The following is an 18,942-nucleotide window of genomic DNA, read 5'->3' on the forward strand; positions in this document are numbered from 1 at the left end:
CTGTTGTTTTTTTGACAAGAGGAGATGTGTGAGGTCACAGAGATTCACTGTGCCATGCTGGTCGGATTTATGATGCTGAGGAGTCTGTTTATTATCTCGCAAACAGCGCGATGCCACCAATGGGGCAATTTATCCCCTCTCAAGGTCTGGTTCCTGATTTGTGTTGTCTCTTTCTTCTCCTCTGTCTATTTTTTTCTCTCTGTCCTCTTCTCTTTCTTTCCTCCCTTGGCTGTCATATCAATCAGTGGCTGCAGATAAGGCGGGATTGAGGCTTATTACCTGAGTGAAGGGGTGGAGCACAGTGCTAAACCCCGCCTCCACCTGTCATTCATTACATTTTTACCTAGTTCTCTTACTGTACCTTAATTTGTCATTGCAGGAATGTTTGATGTTCCTTAAAGTCCACATGAACTGAAAGCTGCAACGTTTTTTTTTTTTTTCATATTGTGACGCAGATCCTAGAGAAATGGAATATTAAATGAGTGAACAGTGGGCGTGGCTTGTTTTGATCTGGAGATCTAAAAGAGTTATTACAACCTACTGTATAACAGACACATCCTTCTCACCATCTCTGTTTGCTGTCAAAACTGACAGCTGGAGAGGTGTGGCTACCATGGACTCCCAATACCTGAATCATACGTAATCTGAGAATTTAACTGAAAAAAAAAACGGGAAGTGCATTTTCAGATTTCGATTGATGATGTCACAATCACCAGAGATCTAGCCCATGCAGGTCGCTGCAGAACTACAAATATGCCGGCAAAAGAACTGCAAGATCTAGTCATGCAGCACTCCCACACCTGGCTTAGATTCTGTCTGATTGCAAACACTCACAGCTGAAGCCGCTCATGAACTGATTACATGGACTATACAGTCAGCACACAAACACACAGAGTTGCTGAGTCTTGTTATACGTTACTGTGAACATTATGACGCATTTCCCTTGCCTAGTCTTGCCGTGTCCCGGTCTTTGCTTAGTTTTGTTTGTTTATTCATGTCTGCTGCCTGCCTTTGACCATCCGCTTGCTTATTGACTACGATTATGGGTTGCCTGTATACATCTGTTTGCTCCTGTGTTGACTGTTGCTTGCCTGACCATTCTCTGTTTAAAAAAACCTGCGTTTGGATTCTCACTCCCTTTGTCCAGCATCACTTTACATTACAGAAGGTTGCAATGGCAAACAATTGTTTTTTTTCTTAATGACATACACAGATGAATTGTTCACTACAAAACTAGCAATGTGAGCTAACAAAATCATACAGTTAGTTTTGATTTAATTTGTACTTTAAATCTAAATGAACACAAACAGAACCCATGTTCCCTTTAGCTTCTAACTTCATGCCACAAGTGTGCTTACCAGACTTTCAGACCACAGTTCAAGCTAATTCAGTTTCATCGCACCTATCTTTTAAGGTGTGAATATGTGATATAAAATGAAAATGACAAGGGTGACTTTACCCTGTCATAGTTTTTCAGGTCGTCATCATGCTGCTTCATGGAACCCAACAGTTGCCCATGTATGTGGCTCTAAACAAGAAATTCAGCAAGAGTGACAGACAGAAAAACAGGCAGACAGCGAAAAAAGAGGAATGGACAAAAAAAAAGAATGCACTGGAAAGAGAGATGGCAGGAAATATATTAATGTTTCAGAGAGGAATCTGATTTGATGTGTCTTTCCCTATTGTCGGCGGATGCTTTAGCTGCCCCGTTTAATAATTCCTGCCTTCCAATCAGTCATCCTCAATCCACAATGTCTACGAGGCAGAGATTCAATGTACAATCCACCCGCCAGACTCAAGAAAGAGTCGCCCCCCACCCTTTTTTCCTCTTTCTCCGCCATTCTCCGCCTCTTTAATACAATGTTTACAAGCCAAGGCATTGTCCTCAACATATTTCAAAGTCCTAAGTGCCCAAGGCGTTTCACTGACAAATCAAATAACCGCAAAATCATTTATTCCTTTCTGCCTTAGTCGAACTGCAGGAGGCTTGCAGTGGGGGGATCAGGTCTGGATGGAAGCATCCATGAGAATGATTACTTCAATAAAAAAATTATAACCTAAATCTGCTTAGCTATCGTACTTTTGGACAGTAATTGTTTCAAATACAGCATGACCCAGGGCTGCCGGGATTGAGTGGCATAGAGGATGGGTTTGAAACCGCTCTCTCTTTTTTTTCTCTCTGGTTTTCCATCTCCAGATGATTAAAAGTGTGATTTGTGTGGCTTTGTTCTCTTTTGTCCTCTTGAAGGCCCGCTCGGGTCCTAAGTGAGGCCAACAGGGGAGCGTTCAATGTGACTGAGCTAAAGTGAGTGTTGATGGAGGAGACGTGTGCAATCTCACTCCTTAGGGGACAGAAGTTACATCTCTACAAAATGACAGACTGCTGTTTCTTTTCAGTCAAAAGGTGATGGGTTTATAGCCAGTGCTGTGACACATGATCAAAATAGATCAGCCATCATGCCAACAAGTTGCTCTCGCTCATCACATTCCACTGAAATTAACATCAAGTGTGATCTTGTCTTCCTGAATGGGCTTTTTGAGTTGGTTCAAGTCTCATCGATTACACACAGGACGATTAACCACCTAGACCAGGGGTGTCCAAACTCGTTCCTGGGGGGCAGGTGTCCTCTTGAGTTTAGCTCCAACTTGCTTCAACATCAGAAGTTTTTAGTATATATAGTAAGAGCTTGATTAACTGGTTCAGGTGTGTTTGATGAGGGTTGGAGCTAAACTCTTCAGGACACCGGACCTCCAGGACTGAGTGTGGACACCCCTGACCTAGACATTGACTTGTATATTCAAAAAAAGTGTGGCAGATTCTAAAAGGCTTACAATTGTTTTGTTTTTTTCAACTTGATCACATATATACATATTTTGTTGGTTCCATCTCTCAAAGATTTCGTTTTCCCCAACAGCAAGAACCCATCACACAAGGACATCAATGTGGCTCCAGGCACACCGAAGGTAAGCAGCCATTTCAAATCATTATGTTCACTGATAGGCTCAGGCACAATTAATGGCAATTAGTGCTCTGTTCCAGAGACAGATATGCAAAAAGAGCCTTGTGTAACTATAAGAAAACAATTCTGGCTTTTATTATTTCCTCCAGTAATTTACTTAGAGCTTTCAATGTTTCCTGGCTGATTATTAAAAAAATGGACATGGAAAATGATACCAATGTTTTAGTCTTGTAAGGAGAAAGAGGCAAAGTGGATTTCTCCAATTAAATTGACATTCACATCAATTGAATTATGTAGTGCAATCACCACAAAAGTCACTAGAGAGTTTTGATGTGTTTGAAACGGCTGTATTTGATTTCCAACAAAGATGTTAAAGGGATAGTTCACTGTAATTAAAATTATGTCTTCATTTATTTGGTCTCATTTTGGTCCAAAACAAAATACATTTTGGCGTTGGTATTTTTTGTAGCCTTACAATGAAAGTCAATATGACCTATTTCATTGAATAATTAAAAAGTGTTGAAATGTTCTACAAAATATCCATGAAAGAAAGAAACCCAATCAGGCGAGGCTGAGTAAATGATGAAAAATTGTCATTTTTGGGTGAACTATACCTTTAAGCATAAATGTAGCCTACCATGATTTCAAGGGAGATCAAATTGCAGGCTGATGTGCCATTGCCAGTGGAGAAGATTGTGACACATCAGGCATCTATCATTCAGTTTACAGATTTTATGATGCTATGAACCTTTGCAAATGCCAGAAATACCAACCTCACATTCACTAAAGACATTCGGCAGAGTGTCTGAGATATATATTTATACTTTGTCTCAGAATAAATGCATATTCCTTGGTGAAGATAATCGTACCATGCTCATATGATTGTCCCTTATCCAGAGGGCAAACCCTTTGGTTCTGACCCGCACTTGGAGTGAAACTGAGAGTAAGGAAAGAGCATGGGAGCCAGAAGACACTGGAGCGGGTTAGAGAACAGGCCGTGTGAGGCGTGACTGAGCATTCTATAGCGCGCACTTAGTATTCCGTAAGAGTGTGTGGAAAATGAAGAGGCTAGCTGGGATAGCGGAGGGGGTCCATGCTTCTGCTTTAAAAGATGGCGAGTAGGCAGATCAGGCCTTGCGCACTAGTTCTAAAGGGGATTAACCCTGGGCCGAGTTGGCCCGTCTTCACCCCTCTCTCAAACCGTCATTGCCATAGCGACTCCATGCCAGTCTGTGCGGCTCCTAATCCAACAGGGCGAAGGCCAACGGCGGTAGGCAGCATAGTTACCATGCTAACATCTGCAGCACTGCTTCTGCAGCACATCAGTGTCTAAATTATGCAATGAATTTCAGGTATTTAATAGGCAATTTCTGGATTTAAATGGAGTTTTAACATTTGCTAAAGGACAGGTTCATGTTGCGCAAGTGGTTTTAGCACTGTAATCAAAGACTTTTGTGATAATAAACAAATGTATTTGCAAAAATGCTGGAGAATATGCTACTGTTTAAACGTTTGTGGTCAAGATTTGCTTTGAAGACATTGGTAGTTTGGTAACACTTTAGTCTAGATCATGCTATTAACTACTGGCTTATTACCTGCCTATTATTAAGATATTAACTGTTCATTAGTAGTTATAAAGTATGATCTTATACTGCATTCCTAATCCTCCTCAAAGCCTAAACTCAACTTCTACCTTGCAACTACACTGTAAAACCCAAAAAGTTAAGGTAACTCAAACCATTTCAGAAAACCGATTGCAACAAACCATTTAGGTTCAAAAACTAATCCCAATGAGTACTTTGAACTTACCCCATTTAAGTTGAAGTAATTATGTATTTAATTAATTCCTTACCTTCAACACTGAGTTCAAAACTCTTTTCAAATGAGTAGAATTAACTTCCAGTCAATTTTGAGTTAACTACACTCATTTCATTTGATAATGTTGACTGTTGGGTTTTACAGTGTATTAATAAACAGTGAATTAGTAGTTTATTAAGCTAGTAGTGTTAGTTAATGGTTTGTTAACACTGTGAATTGTGACCTAATCTAAAATGTTACCAGTAGTTTTATTCAGGAAAAAAACGTGTTTAATTGGCCAAGTGTTCATAAATACATTTAATCAATATTTAATAAAAATTAAGAAGTGTGTTTTCAATATTTTAAAGAAATGTTTGTTTTAACACAAATAAAAAATGATAATAATTTCTGAAATATCATGTTGTAATGACTGCTAAAAGCATCTGCATTTTTACTGTATTTTGAGTCAAATAAATACAGGTGAGTATAATTTTCATAGACATTTAAAACAATCTTACCTCAAACATTTGAATATTATAATAATAACCATTAAATTATATTTAAACCATTTTATTAATTCAAACATCTTCAATTCTGAATTCCTGGTACTAAACTAGTTGTCCATTTTGTAATTTTACATTATAACCAGTTTCCAGGTAAAGTCTAGATCGGATACGTGGGCAGCCAGAAGTGCGATATGCACATCAATATAGCAGCATTTTTTTATGACACTGTATAACAATAATTCATATTTTTACAGTACAGTGATTGTTGGGTTAAGGGTTGTAGGTTTTTAAAAAATACAGTTTATTGGGTAATTTAATAGATAGCATAAATAATACTCTGTACAACTTCTGTTTTTATGTTACTGTGATGGTTGGGTTTAGGGTTGGGGTGGGGGTAGACGTTAATAAAATACAATAAATGGCAAATTTTATAAATAATATAAATAGTTCTCGTTAACTTCCGGCCACAACCATTTCTAATCTAGCAACAACCCAGTTTCCATTGAACAGAACAGTTGGGAACTGTTGAACATTACACACTAGATACAGTAGACCCATGGAAACACTTAGCGCACATACTTGCACTCTGGCACACACCGTATTCCCCTCGCTCCAAAGGTTTTGAGATCACAAATAAATTGTTTCCTGACCTTGCGATGCAAAAAGCATAAGGAGCCATGCATAATGTCTAATTTACTGTCCCCACAGAGAGAGGCTGCCATTTTTCACATATTAATATTAGATTACAGTTGTCAGCCGCTAAAGCAGCTACCCCTCCTCTCGCTCTGATTAATCAGAGCAGATTGTAAATACAAATATTTTATAGCCTCCTCATAAAAGCGGGACGGAGATCAAGACTCTCGGGGAAAGTAAGCAGTATTTCCCCTTCCCCCTTTCCTCAGTCATTTGAGAAATTAAGTCAATTAGGTTTTCAGAAGGAGAGGCCTGTAACGTCTCCCAGCGCACGGCGGTGTGTTTATAGGCGATCAAAGTGTCCTGTCATGCCGTCTGGTGTCCTGCTTTTTCTCTCTATCCAAGCATCCATTACTCCTGTCACCACTCATAGTTTGAAGCCGAAATGGCAGTTAACGGTTATCTGTCAACATGTGTTCACATCAGTCATATTGTTTTAACATACTGGTTTTGAAGTTCTTGTGTCTGCGCTGGTTTTTTTTTTTTTTTTTCCAAACTGGCTACACCATCAGTTCAGTGGATGACACGTTTGTCTAGCAGATGGTTGCTCACCTTTTTCCTCTTGTTTTTTTTTTGTGTGTTTCTCTCTCTCGCTAGTCTCTCCTGTTGTCAGTGCACATCAAACGTGAGGGCGAGTCTCCAGTTGTGTCCCCGCTCTCTTCTGATGAAGCTCACCATTCTGACAGATACCAGGTGAGACGGGAAACCTCAGACGGAGAGAGTCTGTCACAGGTGCAGAGTGACAGACTGTGCAGTTCTGACACTCCACACACAGACCGCTGAAACCCTCCACTCTCGTACAGCTCTTCATTTCTCTGGGCTTTAGCTGGCTGGGAGACTATCGCTATATGGGAGTTTCAGATTAAAGGGAAATTCGGGTGTCTTATCAATAAAAGTTGGTGTCTTATCTGAGGTGTAACATGAAGTGTAGGGGAGTCTTAAAAATAAAGATTGGAATTGATGGTTCTAAAATGAACCTTTACCGTAAATAGAAACTTCAAGGTGCACAAAATGTTCTTTATAAACGAAAAGGGTTCTTTGGATTTCTAAAAAATGTTCTTTACCTAGAAAAATTTTATCATTTAAAGGGTCACAAAACACCAAAACATATTTTTTGAGATGTTGACAGACATAAATATGTCCCACGTTGCTAAAAACACTATTAGAACACATACATTTAGCTAACAAGTGAAAATTGGTTGTTTTTGCGTTATTTCAAGCAAATTCATTCTTACAGTTTAAAAAGAAATTTTGAAGTTACATCGCAGCGATGAGATCATTGTGAACAAAGGTACAAAAGTGACATCATTGAGTTTTTAGCATTAATTCATGGGAAAGGCTTGGTTCGAACCAATTAGCGTGCTCTTTTGTGACAGATATGCGACTTCATTAATATGCATGATATATTCTAAGACTCGTTTTACTCGTTACAGTGTTCAGACAGATGCCACTTTATATCAAAACAAGTGGAAGAAGAAGAAGAATTGTTCGGAGACATGGGTCGTCAGTGTTGTGTTTTTAAATGTGCCCAAACAAAAGTTTTGTTTCGATTTCCCTGCGATCAGACCTCAGCTCGCAAGTGGACCCTAGCAGTTGGATTACAGTGGTCTGCTAACATGCGACAAAAATGTTTGTAAGGAACATTTTTTACCCGATAGCTTTTTGCATCATGGTGAAATCCAGATTTGCCACTCGTCTACTTTTACACGCTGCTCTCTGAATCGCTGTCTTCCCTGCATCTGTGTTTGGGTTACTGGTTTGCAAATTAGCAACCCCACAACAACAACAAGCCAACAGAAAATCATTACATTAAAAAAAGAAAAAAGCTTAATAACTACTAGAATAATTACACTGTAACTAGAATAAGTATACTGGTATTGTGGTAACTTGATTAAAATTGCAAAATAAAAAAGTAAATAAATTGTTTTAATCTTATCAATTTATTTCATTGTATAGTTTCATGGCTATAGTATGGATTCATTTGGTTTTATAGTTTAGTTTAATAAGATCTATGTTGGTAAATTATCCACACTTTAAAGACAAAAAGGACAAAATATGATATAAAACACTTCTTTTTTAAGGTTTGGCAAATAAAATGACATTCTGTAAGAATTGAATCAGACCAACAATTTAACTATTGTGTCTAACAGAGTATTTAGTCATTTACAGATTAAATTAAATTAGGAAATATTGTTGTAAAAAATTGTGATGTCATACCAAAAATGTATAATAATAATAATAATAATAATAATAATAATAATAATAATAATAATAATAAAAACAACTTATTTGCTGCTTTTTTTCTGTTACACAAATGGCCATGTCTTTCAAATTCCTTCATATTAACACAGTATGAGGTAAATTTTTACAGGCCTTTCTTAGATTGAGGAAAAAAAAAAATGTGTAGAGAATTATGTGTATCCAGTTTTTTTCCTCCACAATATCCTCCATCTTATCCCAGGCTGGATCTGACTGCCGGACGTATTAATACAGGCTGAGATCTGTTCTACTAATCTCCAGCCCCAGGTTTACTCAGGCTGTAATGTGTGTTCTGCTCTGATATGTAATCATCCATAGTTTAACCCATGGGCTAATCTACGCTGCCCCCGAGCCCCGGATATCATCTCTGTGCTCCAGTGTCCTTGACATGTTTGTTTTCTTCCTTCTTTTCCCCCCCTGGAGCCATGGCTCTCTGGGACGTTTTTGCTCTGCATCTCTATCTGTCCCTCAACCCTAAAAGTGAGAGCATTTCTCAATTAAAACAATATTAGTTGGAAGAAGGCCGTCCTGCGTGGTCTTGATAAGTCTTTTAAAATCACCTCAAACATCACAAGCTATTTAGAACAATGAGGTAGGCCTATATATCATTATGTTCAAAAGGCCTTGTAAACATAATAAAATCGTTTAAAGAAGATTTTTGTAGAACTCAATAATGTAACTCAATCTTTCATGACCTCACGCTTTATTTAAAATGTGTGATCTTTTCTGTCTGTTGTGGGAGCAGAGGTTTATTAACACAGTGCAGCATCATAAAATAGACTAACTTCTAACAGTAATGGCTAAATATCTTGTTAAGGCCTCTCTGCCTGTATAGTGATTATTCATGAGCCAAATGCTGAACCGGTTTCAAGTTGTTTGCCCAATTTATAGCTGTCTGGAAGAGGGAGTAGATCAGCCTGCTGGTCAGCAGTATGTAAACACTATACTGAGACCTACAGATGATGGTGATGTAAATTTAGTCTTAAACAGACCCATGTTTAACTTATTTTATATGAAATTGAATATACATTTATATATTGTAATGTATAATTTGCCAGAATATGAAGTAAGCTAATTGTTATACTCAAATAGTTGTAGGCTATGATCTTTTCAGAATTTCTGTACAAAACATAGAACATTTGTAGCAATTTTACAGCATATTTATAGTACAAAATGCTAAAATATCCATGGGGTGTATGCTGTGTAAAAGCTTCAAATGTAGCATATTTCTTTATATAAAGCACAGGAAAGAATAGGCTAATATTGAACAGTAGCACGAGTCTTTATAAGTAAGCTTAATCTAACGTGGAGGCACTTTCTCAAATGTATATTTATCTTTTAAAGGATACAATACGAAGAAACACTGAACAAAACAGTTTGCTAGCCAGAAGAGTTAGCTGAGACCTGTTAAAACGTCAAATGAACCAAGCTCAGACAGATCTTATGCGTGATTTACATACTGCTGCACCCCAGTGGCGAAAGTTGGAACTGCACCAGCCTCCTTTTTTGACGCTGACGTGACGATCACATGACCGGTAGAAGTATGGCGGCGGTGGCGCGCTGAACCGAACTACTCCAGTGAGCATAACATTTTCAATCCTTATTCATCCTTCATAAATTGATTATTTAGTCCCATAACGGCGTTTTGGAGGAGAGTTATCCGGGCGTTATGCTTTAGTAAACCAAATGAGTTCTGGGAGTTGTGGCGTTTGCAATGGAAGAGGAGTTGCAGAGCAATGGCAAGAGAGAAGTAGGTTTTGTTTACATTCAGACATCAGGGATGCGCGGCAGAATCCAGCGCAATCTAGTGATCCGCGCACCATTAAAGCCTTTGTAAATAAATGATAAATAAACCCCAGTGACTGACAGATTTTTCCTTGTTCTCTTTTTTCATCTGCAGACGTTTTTACGAGTGCGAGCTAACAGGCAAACACGATTGAATGGTATGTATGTTTTCTCCCTGCAACAAGAGAAGTGATGCATAATGATAGTTTATCTGTTGACTTATGCCTTTTAATAAGCAGTTGTCATCCATTTAATGATGTAATACCCTATATTTACTGTAGTAACTGATGTTAATTTATGTTATGTTTAATAGTAGCAGCCTCTACACTTTTTTTCTAAATTATATATATATATATATATATATATATATATATATATATATATATATATATATATATATATGTCATTATACATTGTATTGTTATGTTATTTTATTATACTTATTATTTTATTACATTAATTCTTTTGGCAACAATAAAACGTTTCAATATTAAGCCTAAAACACTAAACTGTTAAATAAACAGTACTCAAGTAGCAGTGGAGCTAGGTTTAGTTCAGGGGTGCCCAAACTTTTTCTTATGGAGGACCAAATAAAAAAGTTTATTATAGCTACTGGGCTGAAGGTTAATAAAGTTGCCATGGGTAATTTGCTCATTTGTTTAATTATATTTAGAAATAACTAAAACACATTGCTTTATATTAACTAATTTTTTTTTTTTACATTTTATTCTGAACTCAATTATAAAAAAAAACTAAATTAAAACAGAATAGTTAGTTTTTTTGCTCTGATCTGCTCGTCTTCTGCGTCCTCTATTTGTTGTGTGACAGAATTTATGTTTTAAACACACATTTTTTGTAGCTCAGTAATAAAACAAGCAAAAAAAAGGTTACGTCAAATTAGAAATTACTATCTCTGTTAAAGGCATTGCCTCAACCCTCTCTCATTCTCGGATGGTATGGTGGGACAAATCAAATGTTACAATGAGCCATCTTTGGCCTGCAGGCTCAACCTTGGGCATCTCTGGTCTTATTTCACATTATAATGTGATGAAAATAATGTATAAATAACAACCGCATGCCAATTTAAGAAAGTGTAAGATAAAAATTGATTTTGGTTTGATGGCCTCTAACCTTTACCTGATTAAAAAAACAGTGGATGGCATTTAGTGAAGTCAAGTTGGCTTTATTGTTGTTTCAACAATATACAGTGCAGTACACAGTGAAACGAAACAATGTTCCTCCAAGACCAAGGTGCTACATCAAACAACATAATTTTACAACATAACACAGGACAACACACTACTAGAAAAAATTAGAAGAATGAAATAAAATAAGATAAATAAGAATAGTATTGCAAAGTGTGGTTTGTGCAACATTTAGTGCTAATAGGACAGACAAGACAAGAAAAAGTAACGCTGACCAGTACACTACGGATGTTGTGCAAATATTGGATCAAATATAAATACTGTACAGGTAAACATTTGTCATGGAGGTAGACATGTTGTACAGTGTAAAAACAGCAGTTGTGCAAATATTCCTGTTGTTACTTAAGTTCTGCTTATTAAATAAACTACTCATTTATCAGTGCAGTATTAAAAGCTTTTAATTTCACATTCTAATTTTATGAAAATAACTACTTTGTCATTCTGACCCTTTTCACATTTCCAGGTTACTCAGTAGTCATCATAGTTGGGTAAACTTAGAGCGCAGTGAACAGGAGAGTACAACAAAGATTTTTTTACTATCCAATTTGCTGAAATATTAAAAGAAAAACTCCACGATGGTGGTGTTAAGACTTTCAGAAAAGGAAAAAAAAAATAGTGAGAGACTGATAACGGCAGCCAGAAGAAAAAAACGAAGTCAAATTTACTGTCCTGCCCCCATAGACACTGTTAGAAACACCTAAGGGGTAATACATTTTTTTTGTAATTTTATCCAAAGATGATACAATATAAACATTAATACATATAAATGTTCATATTATTAAAAAAAATCTAAATATTAAAAATATTAAAGAATTTAAGATGCTGATGACTGTTAAGCATCTTGTGAAAAGGGTCCATTATCAGTTAATTCGGTGTTTCTCAAATACGTTTTTGGAGGACCACCAGCTCTGCACATTTTTCATGTTTTCTTAACCAAACACACCTGATTTAGATCATCAGCTCATTAGCAAAGACTGAAAGACCTGTAATGGGTATGACAGACAAAGGAGACATTTAAACATGCAGTGTTGGTGGTCCTTCAGGAACGTGGTTGAGAAACACCAAGTTAATATGATTGATCAATGGTTGTATTTAAAATTTCATTCAAATACTCAAACATAAACATAAAATAGAGAGACATTGGCTTTTGCTTTGACCATTTATAAACGTTATCTGATAAAATAACAGGTTCGAGCTTTTACATGGTTTTAGTTTGTCTTACTTGAAGAACTTTTCATACTCTGAAGACTCGTCTTGTTGTAAACCAATTCAGTGGGTGCGAGTTTGGATGTTTCTGACCTGAGGCCAGTTGTTATTCTTGGTGTCAGTAACCGTCTGGCAGGAATGAGGAGCTCCTCACCTCTCAGGGTGCATCAGCCAAACGCTCATCACCAACACTGGTGTCTGTCATGTGGCCTTGCCAGAAGCTTGGCATCCATGTCAACCTTAGCATCCATGCCATGTAGCAGCTAGCAAATGACTTCTATAAGCTTTCATACAATAAGTGCGTGACTTTTTGAGCAAAAAAAAAAGTTAGCATATTTATGCAACCTATTTTGCACTTCCCTTGACTGTAGCGCCTGCCCAAGCAGAGACTCTCCTTAACCCTTGGTTTTTTCATGTGTCAACAGTCGATGACCTCTGCTGGTGCAGGCGCTACGCCAAGGAAAGTTTCAAAAGTCCCCCAATCCCAGTGCCCAGAGGAGTGCCCCTAGCCCCTTGCTGCCTGCGGCATGGTAAGACCCCCCACCCCCTCCCCTTTATCGCAGCCGCAGGCACCATAAGGGTAAATGGGTCTGTCTTTGTTTAAACCCAAGCTTTTATTAAAGTATATCACCTCTCATCTGAGACGCTGTGATTTCAGAGTGAGGGCCGACTGGAAAAACTCCTGCCGTGCCTAATTAATCTGCCTTTTTCTCATGCTATTTAATGATGCCCGTCTCCCACCACATTACCATCAATGTGGCCGGTGCTTCTCTCTCCTGGAGGTAATAGAAGCTCCCGCCTCTCCTCCTCCAGTCCCCCTTGGCCCCATTCGCAATCACAGCCACCTAAAAATTAATGTCCCCACACGCCATTTGCAGTTAAGAAAAAGCGACAGAGACTTACGGCGCAATAGGCGCTGTTCTGCTGTGTTAAATTTCTAATTATGTGCTCTGGGAGGGGAGGGGGAAGAGCGAGACACCCTGAGAGATCCGAGAGCACTGGTTTTTTCGTGCCCGTCACCGATGTAACCAGAGGAAATGGTGTCTGGGTGCAAAGGTCTAATGGACAGAGTTCACCTCTGAGCCCTATCACGTCACTGTCGTGTTTTGTGACCCATCTTTCTTGCTTCTGCAAAATCCATGGTTAGAGACGCCTACTGGCCTCAAGCTAAATCTGTAAAGGATTCTGATCCATGTGGGATGTTTTATGTGGGATTTATATTGCTTCATCTTTTAGAATGCTCTCTTTTAATCTTGAATGTCATGTGATGTCCTATTTTGCCCTAATTAGCTGCTGTTGTTCTTAATTCTCAGTGAAAATGAGTGCAATAATTAAAAATAGATGGTAATTTTAATTATGTAATAAAATATTCAGTTTAATATGCAGTTTAATTTCATTACTATTAAAAAGGAAAATGATTAAACATAATAATTGCTTTTGGATTTGTGGTGCATTTGTATTTATTTTATGCTCAGTGCCTATTTGTGGTGTTTATGATCACATTGATTTATCCCCTTGTGTCTGTCTTTTCTCTTGTGCTGCAGCCCGGATTGGAAAAATGAAGCGCCGGAAGCCTGAGGATGGACAGGTATGTCCACTGTGCAGCGCCCCGCTGGCAGGGACAGAGGAGGAAATGAGTAGGCATGTGGAACAATGTCTGTTCAAGGTAGCTTCATGAACCCAGAGATCTGGGCCTCCAACCTCCTCTAGAAAGTTTGGCCTTTCTGCCCTCACCTTTCCCTGGACATCAGCATCTGACAAAGCGTACACACACATATAGTATGCAAAAAAACTCCTTGATTGACTACAACTATGGTCTCCTACATGGGTGTCCAGGGAACCGTTGAAGGATTAGCTCTTTCCTAAAGTTTCCTCCTCCTCCTCCTGCACTTTAGAACATTTGTTTGGCAATTTCGGTGTCCTGAACCAACTTCAAAGATGTTTTGCATTATTGTCCTTTGCTGATGAGTTCAAAAAGAAAACTGTTGTTCAAACCGTCTGACTGGCTTCCCATTTTAGTGGTTCAGGATGCAGCACTTGCCCATTATATTATGTAGCAGGTTCCTCTCAACCCATCTAATCCAGTAGTTCTTATGATACTAATGCACTCTTGGTGGTTGGTTTCGGGTGTTCTGTTGCATGTGGTTTGATAGCCCCTAAAATTAGACATCATTAGAAGTTAGTGGATTTGAAAGCACTGCTTTGATTTCCTCTGATGTAGTCACACTTTGTGGTTTTGTCGTTTTATATTGAATGGACCGTTTGAAGCGTGTTGGTACATGTTTGATAAGTGGTTTTGTTCTCTCAGAGGGAAGGTGCAACAGAGGAGGATTCTGCAGATGTTGAAGGAGAGAACGGAACGCGGTTTGAAGAGTACGAGTGGTGCGGACAAAAGAGGGTCAGAGCTACTACATTACTGGAAGGTGGTTTCAGAGGTAAGCGTCTTAAGAGTTACAAGTCTTTTATGCTCACTGAGGCTGCATTTAAATAAACAAAATGAAAGTAAAAACAGTTACATGATGATACGCATCGTGATGTCGTGATAATTTAATAAAATAAAATATTGTTAAAAGGGTTATATGCAGGGTGTGAATTAACGCTTGATCCCCCCTGAAGGGCATCAAAACAAGATGTATGGTGGCGTCTGCCCTTTAATAGAGAGGAAATGGTATGCTCTGATCTGTATCTTAAATAATATTAATAATTAAAATAACTTCAATATACATTTGACCACCCCTATAATGGTTCATACTATTGTGAATGCATGTTTGCTACAAAAAAATAATTCAGAAGTTTAAAACCGGCAAATCAAGAGCACCAACAGACAGCATAAGTGTTCACAAAACATCTTTCTTGTAAAATGGGTATTTGTACTGTAGGTGTCAGTAAGACTAGATTCATATGAAAACATAATAACAAGTTTAATTAATAAATTAGATGTAATTGAATTAAATATATAAATTTGGTTCACTGAGGCATATTACAAACACAATCAAAACTTGCCCCCCCCCCCTCATGGTCAATATATAATTCGCACCCTGGTTATATATAAATATATATAGATTTTCTTCTACATAATTTGTTATTAATTGTGAATACATTTAAATATTTGTAATTGTGCATTGGTTTGTTTTTGCACTGATGTTTGTATTGTAAGCTCGTAAAAATAGCCGTCAAAGATCACTAGAACCTTTTAGCTGTTTAATGAGGGTACATATATATAATTCCCTATGTACCCCAAGATCAACCCGTTCAAGGGTTGCGTGTGTTCATTTATAAGCAAGGCAGCGGTAGTCCAGACAAGGTGAGTTCTGGCAGGCCCTTTTCGGCCTTTAAGGAGTCAAAGGAAAACACATTTAGCTGTGCAATTGACCCGCCTCACCCAGTACAGAGATGTGTGTGAGAAAAATGGGCCGCTGACCCCTGGGCTTCCCCCGCTGCAGGAATGCAATTATAGCTCCCAACCTAACTCCGCTCACCTGGGACGTTCTCTATCACATAGGCACACATTCTCCCCGAGACCCTTTTTGATGTGCTGCCACACTCATTGAAAGACTTTCAAGGGAATTCTAGTTGGTTCATAAATAATTTACCTCCTCAGATTATTTTTACACTTGGGAGGAGGTGTCTGTCAATCCTCCATACTTGCGATTTTTATCTTGGAACTTTTCTCAGTGTTGTTTTCTCGGCTATTTTGAACAGTAGTTATGTCTTAAGTTTGAGTTGGTGCTTTAGAGAAAGTGCTAAGTGAACGTCTATCAAAAAAACAGTTTCCCCCCCTCTCTGCCTGTTTCATATTTAGAAAAGGAGCTAGTCTCTCCTCCCTTAGTGGTCTTTTGTAAACTTCTGCGCTCTTAAATGGAAAGGCTGTTCGATCCCAAGGAGGGAACAGATTGCAAAGCTGTGTGGATTAAGAAAAGGAATGGAGTTGCTCCTCTAACGCCCGGCTAGACAGACGGTGGCCCAGATCAATTCTGCATGTGAACAGAGCCATGTGTCTGTACAGAAGCTCTCCAGCCCTTTATCTTCAGCACAGGCACCAGTGTAATGGCGATAGAGGGGGGACCTGGTGAGAAGTGACTCGGTGGCTCAGGGGCCACTTGAAAGCTCCCCCCAGGATGCTCAGAAGGTGGATTTTGCCTTGAAAGCTCAGCTGAAGTCCTCAAGCGTTCAATCGGCCTGCATTGCAGAATCCCTCCAGCCCAGGGGGAGCTGGACTGGGGAGGGGGGCTTGAAAGGGGTCTTCAATGGGATAAGAGAGCTATCGTCTCTGAAGCACCAGCCCCTCTCTCTCTCTTTGAGGACCCGGGAAAAAAGGCAGAAAGGAAACACTTTAAACTGAACAAAAAGAGCATGATAAGGGAAAGGGGAGACAGAGAGGAAGAGAGAAATCGAACAGGATCAGTTTGTGGTGGAAGCCCGTAAGGCCTCCTGTGTCCGTGGCTTAGCAGGGCTGTTGTGCTGATGAAGAGATAGCGATGGCAGTCACAGGCAGAGATGGAGGAGATTTGGTGCAGTCGGGAAGGAAGAACAGAGGCCCGCCGCTCGTCTTTGTAAAGAACCTTGAGAGATGGCAGCTTTGAGTCCCCTCCCCAGCAGGCGTACATGGTAAATGCCATCCTGATTGGATGAACTCTGACCTGCGACACATACTGTGAAAGGCTGATAAGTGTCATGGCAACGAGGTGGAGGAGAGGCCATGTTTCATGTCCCGTTTGCCTGGGATCTCTGTGTCCGCTTTCTTACCAACATGACACTCCTGTCTCGGGTGACATATGCAGATGAATACTTAACAATCATGGCCTATGTAAATCTGCTAGCAAAATGTGACCCAACAAGAAAAAAATGTGACTTTAAAGGGATACAAGGCCTGCTTTGAGGGTGCTTTCACACTAGCACTTTTGGTATACACCTGGGTTCATTTGATGTCAAAGTATGGTACGTTTAGCTAGTGTGAACGCTGTCTTCTGGTGCGCACCCATGAACTGTCCACGAGTTTGCCTGAAAGAGGTGGTTTGGAGTACAGTTCATGCGGTACGGTTTACTTCTGATATGAATGCAATTGTACCAGATAACAGACGTGAACCGTCAACTGTACAACAAACAATAGTTTTCATAACGTTCATTCGGGTGTGTATGTCTGTGTATCATCTACCTTGGTGACAAGCAGGACTGACCCAATGCAAACAATGATAATGTCTGCGTGTCTCCACCAAAGACGACTTCTGCAGATGTTTTTAACCTCAAGAGATGTAAAAGCAAAACGACCGTAATATGCGGACATCTTCATTTTGGCGCTTTGCTTTCGTGGCCATCACCTAGCAACAATTGTACACAAAACAGCAGCTTGATGATGCAAGCGTACTGGGGTTCAGAAGGAAAAACGACAGTGTGAACACAAACCAGCCGAGAAGGCGGCAAGGGGGGACAATCAAACTTGGGTTCAGTCCAGGCAATTGAACCAAGTGTGAAAGCACCCTGAAGGTGACATTCCAAATTATTATGCAAAGTATTGCAGAGTATTGCTGTAAGAATGTGAAGGAGACAATTTTTTCTTTGATTTGTCCAGTGTATTCAGTGAAGAAGAAGAAGAGTGAGCTTATGTCCCAGAGGCTGCCGGCAAGAGGCGGTGCGACGGTGTGCATAATTTGACTGAGAGGCAGTTAGAGTGGCACTGACCTTTTCGGCACAGATTAGATTGCCTGCCAGGACCGCTTAACAGTAGCCCCAGCTTTCACAGTCAGACACACTTACAACACTGCTTGTGTAGTTATACACCATTCAGGTGGCCGTTTTGAAATTGTGCTCGCCTGACTAGGTGTACTCTGTTTTATTTTTTCAGTCTGGCTGGTTTTCATCAGTGTATGTGCCGGACAGGCTTCATGACCATGTTGAATCAATGCAACATGACATCTTTCCTGGCCTGGTTCTAGAAAAGCATTAGCCAGGATCCATAGCCTGATCAATTGATTAAATTAACAGTGATTTTTTTTTTTTCTTTCTGCTTATGGCCTGCCACATCTTTGTCTGGCTTTGCTGCCATTAGTGGTCACAACAATATATTTATTATGTTTTCCCCCTCGTTTTTCCCCTTGTTTGGCTATTTTGCAGCTTGTTGACAGAACATTAATGAAATGTTCACCATCATTTACAGATTACAGTGTTTTATTTTTGGCTGACTATAGTCTTCACCCATTTTCAGATTTATCAGAAGCAAGAGAGGGATACTCGAGCAGCACTACAAATGTTTTCAGCATTGATAAAAAATAAATGTATTTTTCTGAACACAAACATGATTTCTCTAGGATCATGTGACATTGAGGACTGGAGCAATAGCTGACAATTTACTGGAGTAAGCTGTAATTGTAATACTTTTCTTTTTTAAATGCTGCTTTATCAACTGTTGTCAAGAAATTAAAGCACAAGACATGCTCTTTTATTTCTGTAAGTTATTATTGTACAGTAATGTACGTTTAGACTAGCATGCACAACTCAACTCTAATTGTCTCTGTGAGCAGCTAAGATTTATGT

The 18,942-nt window shown here is 39.1% G+C and overlaps 1 protein-coding gene across 9 annotated transcripts in view; it reads left to right on the plus strand.

Moving 5' to 3' along the window:
* Positions 1 to 18,942, plus strand: part of rnf220a (ring finger protein 220a) — a 204,942-nt gene that overhangs the window by 167,002 nt on the left and 18,998 nt on the right. For 3 of the 9 annotated variants that reach the window (XM_056477746.1, XM_056477772.1, XM_056477788.1), the window contains exons 4-9: positions 2,916 to 2,964; positions 6,554 to 6,649; positions 10,116 to 10,158; positions 12,837 to 12,941; positions 13,956 to 14,077; positions 14,720 to 14,846. In XM_056477746.1, the coding sequence (XP_056333721.1) occupies positions 2,916 to 2,964; positions 6,554 to 6,649; positions 10,116 to 10,158; positions 12,837 to 12,941; positions 13,956 to 14,077; positions 14,720 to 14,846 (542 nt within the window). Of the gene's footprint in view, positions 1 to 2,915; positions 2,965 to 6,553; positions 6,650 to 9,756; positions 9,966 to 10,115; positions 10,159 to 12,836; positions 12,942 to 13,955; positions 14,078 to 14,719; positions 14,847 to 18,942 lie in introns of those variants that run through there. The other 6 variants (XM_056477764.1, XM_056477791.1, XM_056477781.1 and 3 more) reach the window with 4 other exon arrangements.

This window comes from Danio aesculapii, chromosome 2 (assembly GCF_903798145.1).
Source record: "Danio aesculapii chromosome 2, fDanAes4.1, whole genome shotgun sequence".
Taxonomy (NCBI): Eukaryota; Metazoa; Chordata; class Actinopteri; order Cypriniformes; family Danionidae; genus Danio; species Danio aesculapii.